General features: G+C 44.5%; 1 protein-coding gene across 2 annotated transcripts in view; it reads left to right on the forward strand.

Moving 5' to 3' along the window:
* sema3bl (sema domain, immunoglobulin domain (Ig), short basic domain, secreted, (semaphorin) 3bl) overlaps positions 1–12144 on the forward strand; it is a 188912-nt gene that overhangs the window by 131837 nt on the left and 44931 nt on the right. For both annotated transcript variants that reach the window (XM_043707662.1, XM_043707661.1), the window contains exons 5-6: positions 7318–7408; positions 11465–11581. In XM_043707662.1, coding sequence (XP_043563597.1) covers positions 7318–7408; positions 11465–11581 — 208 coding nt within the window. The remainder of the gene's footprint in view (positions 1–7317; positions 7409–11464; positions 11582–12144) is intronic.

Consider the following 12144-nt stretch of genomic DNA (forward strand, 5'->3'; position numbering starts at 1 on the left):
TTGGAGGAAGACGACTGATGGTGGGTTGACCTGACGGTCACCAAACCTCAGGCAAGAGGTGAGGTTGACAAGGTGGCACCTTTGTGGTAACCTCAACCGGCACAGTGTTGGCATCACTCTGTATCACTAACCAGCCATCCAGCCAACTGAGCTATCCGACCCTTGGGTCATGACTACAAATAGAGTGAAGGCACTGATGCTGGACCCAGTTCTGAGGAAAGGTCACTGGACCCGAAACATTTCTCCCTCCACAGGTGCTGCCAGACCTGTTGAGTTTTCCCAGCAATTTCTGATTTTGTTTCTGTAAAGTTCGCAGATGTTTGAAATTATTTGAATAAATGGTTTGTGTTTCGAACTACCTCTGCATAATAAACAAGTTATACATCAACTCAAACCAATCCCAACAGAGGTGGTGGTAGGGAGTCACACTACAAGGATTACGGTGGAGCCCAGGGCAGTGCCAGTCCACATTGACTCAGTTCCTGCTGTTTCTGCACCAGGTAGATGCTATGTCACATTCTTTTTGCAGCCCATTGCTCTTCTCTATCTCATCTATCAAAACAATTTGATTCACCCCCTCCGTTCAATTGTCCAATTGAATCACTTTGTGCCCTACCTTCACCACAGAACCCTGATTTGCATAAGATAATAATTATGCCTGATTTATACTTTGTTTTCCATCGAAAACTTACAGTGATTGTGAAGATAGAGAGAGTGAGTTCACCTTTTAATATCATTGCTGTCCCATTGCCACCCAGTGGCCTGTGTCTGAAAGCTGGATCCTGCAATTTGAACCTAGGTTGGCAGTGCAGCACAGTGCTGAGGGCGTGCTACACTGTTGGTCTCGCTGTCATCTAAACAGCCATTTAGACTGCCTGCCATGGCATCTTAGTGCCACATTTGTGGACCCCACCATACTGTCAGAAGATGAACAGGGATTTCTCTGGATACCCAGTCAAATATACACTCTCCAGCAACACCAAAATATAATTGGCCACCCATCTTGACCATTGTTTGTACCAGGAGAAAGTGAGGACTGCAGAGTGTTTGTGCCATGCTATTTTGCAGAATATAAACTGCCATACCATCCTTTAATTTATGTGAAGAACTTGGGAAATTCTGAGAGAGATGGGTAATAGTCCACTTCCATCACCAGCAGCAGTGTGTACTAGCTACAAGATACACTGAACAAATTCGGCAAAGAGCATTGGGGACGGCACCCTCCAAACCCATGACCACTTCCATCTAGAAGGACAAGAGCAATAGATATATGGGAATACCAATGCTTGCAAGTCCCCTTCCAAGCCATTCACCATTCTGACTTGGAAATACATTGCCGTTCATTCACTGTTATTGGGTCAAAACCCTGGAACTCTCTCCCTAACGGTATTGCAGGTCTACCTACAGCACATGGACTGCAGCGGTTCAAGAAGGCAGCTCACCCCCCCACCTTCTCAAGGGCAACTAGGGACGGGCAATAAATGTTGGCCAGGCAACCATGCATCCCATGAGTGAATTTTTAAAAGTGATGGTGTGGAACTGCTTCTTCCTTTATTCCTTTCTGTTTTTCATACCATTGTCATTTTGCTTTCTAGTGCTAATCACTTAGAAAATCAAGATATGAAAATGTAAATATCTGGGCCAGGAGATTGTGTCTCATCACTTTCACTTTGTGACCTTGCGTTTGCAGAGGGAAGTTTCTCTTTATTCTTTCGCAGGAGGATGGGGCTCACGTTGCTAAACTAGTAACTCGGTGGTCCCAGACTAATCCTTTGGGGCCACTGGGTTCAAATACCATGGCAAAATCTGAATTCAATAAAATTCCTAAAAGTGACGATGTAACTATTATTGTTACCTAATTCCCATCTGGTTTATCACTACCCTTTAGGGAAGGTAATCTGCTACTGCTCCTCAGATGCTGCCTGACCTGCTGTGCTTTTCCAGCACCACACTCTTGACTCTAACCTCCAGCATCTGCAGTCCTCACTTTCGCCAATCTGCTATCTATATCTAATCTGGCCCAAATGTGAGTCCAGACCCACAGCAAAGTGATTAACTCTGGGCAAGGAAGGATGGGCAATGGAAATTGGCATAGCCAGTGATTCCCACAAATCCCATGAATGAATAAAACAGGATGCTAGTGGTGAGACACAAAAACAGAAGTTGCTGGGAAAGTTCAGCAGGTCTGGCAGCATCTGCGGAGAGAAATCAGAGTTAACGTTTCAGATCGAGTGACCCTTCCTCAGAACTGATGGTAGCTTGGAAAATGTCAGTTCATGTGCAGAGGATAGAGTGGTGAGAGGGAGTACTCAGCAAATGATAGAGCCCAAAGAGAGAAAAGAACAGTTGGATAGACAAACGCGTGGATAATAATCAGCCTGGGAGGGTGAATAGCTGTTAATGGGAACTGTCAGGGGCTAGCAATGGGTTGTGTTTTTAATGGCAGACTATGTGATGGCAAGGCCTGGAGTAGATTGAGTCTGGGAGGCTGCAGGGTTCCCAAGTGGAAAATGAGATGCTGTTTTTCCAGCTTGCACTGAGCTTTTCTGGAGCACTGCAGGAGGCCTAAGGCAGAGATGTTGGCCAGGGAGCAGGCTGGGGTGTTGAAGTGGCAGGCAACGGGAAGCTCAGAGACTCTTTTGAGGAGAGAACATAGGTGGAAATGTGTTGCTGGAAAAACGCAGCAGGTCAGGCAGCATCCAGGGAACAGGAGAATCGACGTTTCGGGCATAATTTCCAGCTCTGATCTCCAGCATCTGCAGACCTCACTTTCTCCTCAGAGAGAACATAGGTGTTCTGTGAAGTGGTCACTCAGTCTACGCTTCATTTCCCCAAATGTAAAGGAAACTACTGCTCATGGTGAATCCCTGCTTAGAAGGCTGCAGCCCATGAGGGGCAGGTACATTCACAGTGTTGTGAGGGAAGGAGTTCCAGAATTTTGGTGAACGAATGGCGATGTTTTTCCAAGTCAGGTTTGATGGGTAACCCGCAGCTCATGTTGTTCCTGGGTATCTGCTGGCCTTGTCCTTTTGGATAATGGAGGTCAGGGGTTTGGCATATGGACACCTGGCGTGTTACTGCAGTGCATCTTGTAGATGATCCACACAGCTGCCACTGCAGATCAGAGGCAATGACAGTGAGTATAGTGGGTAAGGTGATAGTGAAGTGGGCTGCTTTGTCCTCAATGATATCGAGTTTCTTGAATGTTGTTGGAACTTCAATTGTCTTGGCCAAGTTTTTCACCTCCCTTATTCTTAGAAAAATGAAAGTATTGTCAGAATATCGGAAACCTTCCTGCATGGTTCCTGTGTCACGATAACATAGCAGCCAGCAGAAATTATACTCCTTGATAAACTATTTCTGGCAAGTGCAGAAAATTTCTGCGAAAACCTGGTCCTGATACTCTGAGCATCTTGGGGCTTAAACACTATATACAACAGAGAGATATTAGTATTCTTCACTTTCAGTGATTCCTAAACTTGCATGATGAAAACAAATAGTCGCACAGTGATAATAATTCATTCAAGACATCCACAAAGGATTGTTTCTGTTTGGCTTGGCTGAACCAGATCTCAAAACATTGGAATCACTCAGATCATAGGCAGGCTGGATTAATCAGTAGCGGGACATGTGCTACCCTCTTGCGAGTCCTTTGTCTAGTTCCAGCTTTTGAAATCTAATAGAGGTAAAAAGGCAAAAGGGGAACATTGTCGAGAGGCCAGTGGTTTATATCTGGAGAAGGTTACAGTTTCTCCCTTGGGTGGTGAGAAATATCTTTACCCCAGTCAGCCAGCGAGACTGAAAGCAGAGCTGTGTGTATGGAGATATACATCACAGGTCCAGATGCTGGCTGAACCATTGGCTTTTTCCCAGTTATAGCATGCTTGTGGAAGAGCTGATCTTCAGTGTGTAATGGCACCAGTAGTAGCTCTTCTCTCACCTTGTGCGTACTCTGAACCAACAAGAACATGGTAGTACAATGGTACTGTTGTTGGAGGGCATGGGTTCAAATCCTGCTATGGTAGTTGGCAGGGTTTAGAATGAATTAATAAATCTGGACTGTTTAGAATGAAGAGATAACCTTAATCGTTAGCACAAAAAGCTATCTGGTTCACTAATGCCCTTCAGGGAAGGAAATCTGCCATCTTTACCCATGTAACTCCAGATCCACAGCAATGTGGTTGACTTGTAATTACTCTCGGAAATGGCTATAGCAAGTCCCTCAGTTGTAAGGGAAATGAGAGATGGGCATCTAATGCTAACCTTGCAGTGATTGCTTCTCTCAAAGCATTTAAACACTGTGAAAAGATACAGGCAAGTTGACTTTACCAACAATGTGCACACATTTCACGGGAATGAAGTGCATCCAGATGGGAAACGTGCAGGATATTACTGCTAAATTCTGGAAATCTCTTCTGGATGTGTAATTCAATTTGCCAATGACACTAAGATTAGTAGGAAAATAAACTTTTAAGAGGAGATAAATCTACAAAGGATATGGATCGGTTAATGGCCAATAGAGTATAATGTGAAACTTTGCAGAAAGACCAGACAAACAGTAGTCTGTTTAAATGGAGAGGGATTGCAGAACTTGGAAATAGCAATCAGATCTAGGGCTCCTGGTAAGTGAATCATAAAATGCTAGTATTCATGTTCAGCAAGTGACAAGGAAGCCGAATGAAATGTTGGGGCATGTTGTGGGGAGATGGTGGCTCAATGGTTAGCATTGCTGCCTTATGATGTTAGGGTCCCAGGTTCGATTCCGGCCTTGGGTAACTGTCTGTTTGGAGTTTGCACGCTCTCCCTGTGTCTGCGGGGGTTTTCTTTGAGTGGTCTGGTTTCTTCCCATAGTTCAAAGATGTGTAGGCTAGGTGGACTAGTCAGGGGAAATGCAGGGATAGAGTAGAGGCCTGGGTCTGGGAGGGATGATATGGAATTAATGGGCCGAATGGCCTGCTCCCACACTGTAGGGATTCAATGAAAAGCAGAAATTCTTTGCTACAGTTGTACAGAGAGATCACATCTGCTATGTGCTTACAATTTTGAAATGAAGATGTCATTAAGGGGAAACAGTTCGCTCAATTCACTCCTGGGATAACGGAGGAAGATTCAACAGGCTGGGGAATGGACTCGTTGGAGTTCAGAAAACTGGGAGCTGATCTTATTGAAATATATGAGGTCCTGATGGAATTCGACAGGTTAGATACAAGGGAGGATGTGTCCTCTTGTGGCTGAGACTGGAATTAGGGAACACAGTTTCAGATTGAGATGAGGGGAATTTTTTTTTCTCTCACAGGTGATCATTCTTTTTTCAAAAAGTGGTAGACATTAGGTCATTGAATTTATTTAAAGCTCATTTAGATTTTGATGAGCAAGGGAGACAGGTTATGTGAGACAGATGGAAACTGAAATGGAGACCACAAACAGATCACACATAATCTTATTGAATGGTGGAATAGACACAAAGGGCTGAATGGCCTACTCCTGCTCCCAAAGCCTATGCTCCCCCACCCCCTTTACATCTCCATTCCACATTTAAGAGACATCTTAAGACATATCCTTTTACCAGTCAATCCTTGATACAATGTTAATCTCAGTCTGATAACTGCTCCGGTGAAACCTCCTCAAAGATGCTACATAAATACAAGCTGTCACTGTTGTACTGGCATTTCCTATCAGATGTCTTTTTAAGGTCATAGATTGCCAACTCAGACTGTGTCAGGGATGTCCCTGTTGGGAGAGGCGTAACCTTTGTAGCATTTTAGAAAGAGTTACAGAGTCACAGAACAGGTGGAGATAATCTGCTGGGAGTTAAGATGCAACTCCTCAGAAGAGAGTGTGGACAGTCTATTAGATTCTGGTACAGTTATCCAAAGTACAGTTTTGCAATCTGAATACCTGACTGCAGGGATTTCAGACAGGAAACCTTTCATGCTGGCACCTGAAGAGGGGAGATATAGTAATGCTGTCTATAACCTGGACCTGGATCAGTGGTGCTGGAAAAGCACAGCAATTCAGGCAGCATACGACGAGCAGCAAAATCGACGTTTCGGGCAAAAGCCCTTCATCAGGAATAAAGGCAGAGAGCCTGAAGCATGGAGAGATAAGCTAGAGGAGGGTGGGGGTGGGGAGAAAGTAGCATAGAGGACCCGCTGACTCTGCTTTATCATACCATAAAGCTCGCTGGCTATAAACCAGGATATCTGATGAGAATTCGTCTCGAGTTGACATGAATATTTTTGTCATGATTGCATCTACTGGCGAGGACCTTGTGTATTGTACTCCCCATACAACTGTTAACTTTGAGTGACCTACAGAAGGGAACAATAAGTTCAAATACAAGGGGAAGGGTGTAGTCAGACTGAATGCTATTTTACCCCTCGGACATGTCTAGACCCAGGGTGTGATCTTCCCTCTGAAGAACTAACTCCGATGAGTTTAGCCAACTAGAGTCCAATGTTTAAACACCCATATCCCATTGCTTGTTCAGAGATCTTAGTCAGATATGCAGCTTTACTGAACATCACCTTTTACTTCTAATCCTGTTGTATCTGCTGCTTGAATGGAAATTAAACCTGGGATTCAAAGTTAGAGATTGCTGGTGAAACTCAACAGACCTGGCAGCATCTCTGGAGGGACAAGCAGAGTTAATGGTTTTCCAACATTTTTCAGCTCTGTAAAGTCAGACTGTACTTGAAGTATTAACTCTGCTTTCCCTCCACAGAGGCTGCCAGGAACTGCTGAGTTTCACCAGCAATCTCTACCTTTGAATCCCAGTTTTACCTTGTATTCAAACAGCAAACACAGCAGGGTTAGAAGTAAAAAGTGTGTATGTTTCAGATTTCCTTCAATACTTCACTTGTATAAAACTAGGATTCAGTTCTTCCACCACAGACTTACTGTGAATCATGACACTGCACTGATTCTAAAAGTCGCCATAGTCCTCCTGAACCATAGCGCTGCTCTCTCATTAGAGAGAGATGACTGGTGGTGGTTTAACCTGAGGGTCACCACACCTCAGGTGAGGGGAGACATTGATGAGGAGAATTCTTCATGGTAGCCTCAGCTGGTGTAGGAGTTGAACCCATGCTGTTGGCTTCACTGTGTGTCGCAAACCAGTCATCCAAAATAACCAACCGTAACCTTGGTACTAACACCGGCATGTTCAACGTAAACTTCAGGGACGGTTAAGCCCACAGTGAAGGCCAGGGGAATGAACAAACGTTTATACTTGCTGTGAATTATTATTCTGCAGCTGCTTGGCACCATTAACCAGGCTAGAAATTATCGCGCTCACTGTTTGTGTTTTCTTTCAAGCATGCTTTCAGGATGGAGGTGAACAGCATACAAAATGGCCGTGGCAAATGTCCACATGACCCAAACCGACCTTTTGCGAGCACTTTCATTGGTAAGCAATTTTCAATTTCCAAAGTAAACAACTTTAACAAGATCTTGATATTGAGAGCTTATGAATGTACATCATGTCTGGCAGATTTAAATGAGCCATGCTATAAGATCGACTGATTATCATAAATCATTGTTATTGTTGCTTTTCAGGTCCTGAAAATTGGTCAGGTTGCAGGTTCAGATCATAGCTACATTAGGGGGCATAACTGTCACGAGCAAGAGAGAATCCCATCATCTCCCTTTGACATTGAGCAACATTATTGTCACTGAATCTCCAACTATTAACATGCTAACATTACCATTGATTGGGTCTTACCACTGATTAGGATTGGCCAACCAACAGGTTGAGTGGGAAAGAGCAATCTGTTCCGTTCGCTCCTCCTCAACAGGATAAATGCAACCATTTTCCAGCCCTTTTCAGTTCTGAAGAAGAGTCACATCAGACTTAAAATGTTAACACTGTTTCTCTCTCTGCCAAACCTGCAGTTTCTCAAGCAATTTCTGTTCTTATCTTCAGCGAAGTCGCTCTTCAGTAATCTGCTAAGTGTACTTTTTCAAAGAGGCTCCAATAATCAGAATTCCCTTTTAAAGGAATCCCAATATTTCCTCTTCAGCAGTTCTTTTTTGAGATTATGCTGTTCATCTCATATAATTCCCTGAGTTACATATCATCCTGTCTAAGATCAGCAACACTCTTGTGCCAATCTGTCTCTTCCTAGCTCATGGTTTGACAAGCAGTCCACAGTTTTAATCCTGTCAATGAATCACTCTTAGAAAGACCTGCACCAGGGAGATATTAAGATGGTTTTAATAGTTGAACAGAGAGACCGTGCTTCTCACCGGCCAGTTTAATGGCTGTTCCCAAAAGTCAAACCATTGTATCTAATGCGGCCCTAAATGAACTAAAAAAAATGGCCCAAACAATCTGTCAGTGAGGTCGGAAACACCTTTTCCCTTCAGTCCCATGTTGCCCTGGAGGGGTGCTGTATATCACCATATTACTAGCAGCAAGCTAATACATTCCATGTGTCTCCATTAGCAACGTGGTGACCCCAGATACGAGTAAAGTACAGTCATGCCTCATTAGTGCTGTATTCCTGAATGACAAAATAGTGTGACAATGTGAGGAGACAGCAACCTGCCCTAATGCTACTGCATTCCCAACGATTGCAGTGGGACCTCATCACGCTTCTCTCACTCAGGCATGACATGGATTTGACTCCTCCCTGCTCCCCCCTTGACCTTTCACCCCCGTGCTGATCCATCCATCCAGCTAAAACCCTTGGTTGTCTCAAAGCCCATGACGTTCCTTATGGGAAGCACCATTCCTCCCGATGCTTCCATTCCCTTGGCCTGGAATTCTGAAGGAATTGAGACTCACAAAAGGTGAGGCCTTTCTGAGTTGAGGGGCAGAAAGCGCGTGACCAAATGAACAGGGTTCAGTGGAGTCAGTGGGAGGTTTTGTCGCTCCAGTAACTTATGCAGATGAGTCTTCACTCTCTCATCTTCCCAACCCACAGATCTGCAGCACTGAACTTACCCATTTGTGATATGAAATTAGTTTTTCTCGCATTGCAGTTTTAAAACATTAATTCTCTGGCTAGGCCAACATTTATTCCCCATCCCTTACCACCCAGAGGGGCACTTAAGAGTCAACCACACCTGCTGTCCAAAGACGTGCAGATTAGGTGGATTGGCCATGCTAAATTGCGCAGTAGTGTCCAGGGAATCATAGAATCCCAGCAGTGTGGAAGCAGGCCATTTGGCTCATTGAGTCCACATTGACCAGCCAAAGAGCAGCCCACCCAGACCCACTCCCAAATCTGTAACCCTACATTCCCCATGGCCCACCTACTATAGCCCGCGCATCTTTGGACTGTGGGAGGAAACCCATGCAAACACTGGGAGAATATGCAAAACTCACAGATAATCGCCCAAGGAATTGAACCCATGACCCTGGCACTATGAGGCAGCAGTGCTAACCACATATCCACTGTGTCTCCCCCCCCAGATAAGCAGGCAGGGTAGATTAGCCAAGGTAAGTGCAGGGTTACAGGGTTGGGGGCGGGCAAGGGACTGGGTCTGGATGAGATGCTCTTCGAAAGGTCGGTGCAGATGATCATCATTTAACTCATATTTCTGGGAACCCGAGTCCCCAGAATATTACCCTGGGTCTCTGAATTAATCATCTGTGATAATATCACTAGGTCACCACCTCCCCCATGTGATAGGATTGGAACTTAACCCTGTGCTTTACTGATTAACAAATGGAGATCATACAGATTGAAAGCAGGCCATTTGCCCCTTTGAGTCCACACTGACCCTATCCCTGCATTCCTGGCTCATTCACTTGGGCACTATTTGGCTCAGCCAATCCACCTAACCTGCACGTCTTTGGACTGTGGGATGAAATCCATGCAGACACGGAGAAAATGTGCAAACTTCACATAGACATTCGCCCTAGGATGGAATTGAACCCAATTCCCTGGCGCCAGGAGGCAGCAGCCCTAACCACTGAGCCACCATACCACCCAAAAGGAGCAAAAAACAACAAAGCAGTTAGTCCCTCAGACCCAGATCAGAATAGCTTTCATTATGTCTGAGATTACTGAACTGAGAGCAGGTTTGAAGAGGGCCATCATATTTTCTGACAATAGAGTCATAGACAAAAAGTGTGGCGCTGGAAAAGCACAGCCGGTCAGGCAGCATCCGAGGAGCAGGAGAGTCAACATTTTGAGCATCAGGTCTTCATCAGGACCAAAGATGATGAAGTGGTGAAGAGCTTATACTCACCATGTCGACTCTCCTGCTCTTTGGATGCTGCCTGACCTGCGGCGTTTTCCCAGCACCACACTTTTTGGTTCTGATCTCCAGCATCTGCAGTCGTCAATTTCTCCTAAAAGACCCATAGAGTCATACAGCACAGAAACAGACCCTTTGGTCCAACTCGTCCATGAGGAATGAGAAAATGTTTGTTTGGAAAATGGTTCCACCTCCCACTGACTTATAATGAGCACATTCCACTAGTTAATACCTTCGTTAAGTCAAATTGAAAGAAGGAAGACATTGGAAAGTTGGATATTCAAGCCCCCTGATCCATTCATCTTCATCATATTGTTTCTATGGTGCCTCCCTGAGCTCACTCAGCCAATACCTGAGTACTATATAGTAACAACAATTTGCATTTATATGGCTGCGCACAGGCAAGATTGAACAAGGTTTGACACTGAGCACATAAATGGGTATCGTTGCAGCTTCTCATTAATGATGAAAAGGTTTCTGGAATGGTTTATGAACAGGAAGGGTTTAGAGGGATATGGGCTAAGTGCTGGCAAATGGGTCTAGATTAGGTTGGGATATCTGGTCGGCATGGATGAGTTGGACCGAAGGGTCTGTTTCTGTGCTGTACATCTCTATGACTGTATGACTATGACACTAAGTAGACTGTGTGGAGGAACATAGAAGAGCAGAGGGAAACAGAGAGATCTGGGAGGGAATTTCAGAGCTTAAGGTCTCGACAGGTAAAGGTAAGATTGTCATTTAAAACCATGGGTGACCAAGAGTTAGAGGAGTGCGGAAATCTTGGACAGTTGTGGGGTTGGAGTACACTGCAGAGAGAGGGAGAGGCAATGAAGGATTTGAAATCAAGGATAAGACTTATTTACAAACAAAAACAGAAATTGCTGGAAAAGCTCAGCAGGTCTGACAGCATCTGGGGAGAGAAATCAAAATTAACGTTCTCTCCCCAGATGCTGCCAGACCTGCTGAGCTTTTCCAGCAATTTCTGTTTTGTTTCTGATTTCCAGCATCTGCAGTTCTTGCGGTTTTTATTTAGTGAGAATTTTTAATGTCATTTTTTAAAAAATAGGAGTCCAGGGAGTCCAGCAAATGCAGGAGTGAGGATACAAAGGAAAGCTACAATATGATATGAAACTGGACAATAGTGGCTTGAATTGAGAGGGATTGGGCAGTAGCTAGGAAGGTCCGTCTGCCGTGCAGTCAGGTGTAGAGGAACACATCCACATTATTTGACTCTATATGCGTCTCCATGCCACAGGTGAGGAGCTGTACTCCGGACTGACAGCCGATTTCTTAGGGAGGGACCCTGTCATATTTCGCAGCCTGGGATCTCGCTCAGCCATGAGGACAGAACTCGACCAGCGCATGTTACAAGGTAAATAGTGACGATCATCAGTGGCCATTTCAACAATAAGCCAAGTGCATGTTTTCATAGCGTTTCACCTTGCACTCATCAGGACAAATACAAGAACGTCAAATTCCAAACAGAGCATCAATTTATACCGCATCCAAAAAGGGTGCTGATTGGTTGAAACATTTCCATAAGATGCTATATGGTATTTAGTGTCAAACAGCTCATCACTTTGGCTGTTGACAATAGGAAGAGCACTGACTGTACTTAACCCGTCCATGTTTGAGAAACTCTCAACATAACAATGTTAGATGTGATTCCGCGATTGAATGGCACTTGCTGAACAATCACAAGTGTGCCTAGAATTGCACAACAACCAATTTAAGATTATCAGTTGGGCTCGTAATGTCACTCATTTAATGTTTGGTAGAATATGGATATATTAATGCTCAGGAATGTTATGGGAGCCAATGGCCTGGTCTTATTATCAATGGGCTGTTAATCCAGAGGCTCTGACAACCCAGGTTCAACCATGAAACCATTTCCAATTGTTGGCAAAATCCATTTGGTTCATTAATGTCCTTACC

The sequence above is a fragment of the Chiloscyllium plagiosum genome, chromosome 18 (assembly GCF_004010195.1).
Source record: "Chiloscyllium plagiosum isolate BGI_BamShark_2017 chromosome 18, ASM401019v2, whole genome shotgun sequence".
NCBI lineage: Eukaryota > Metazoa > Chordata > Chondrichthyes > Orectolobiformes > Hemiscylliidae > Chiloscyllium > Chiloscyllium plagiosum.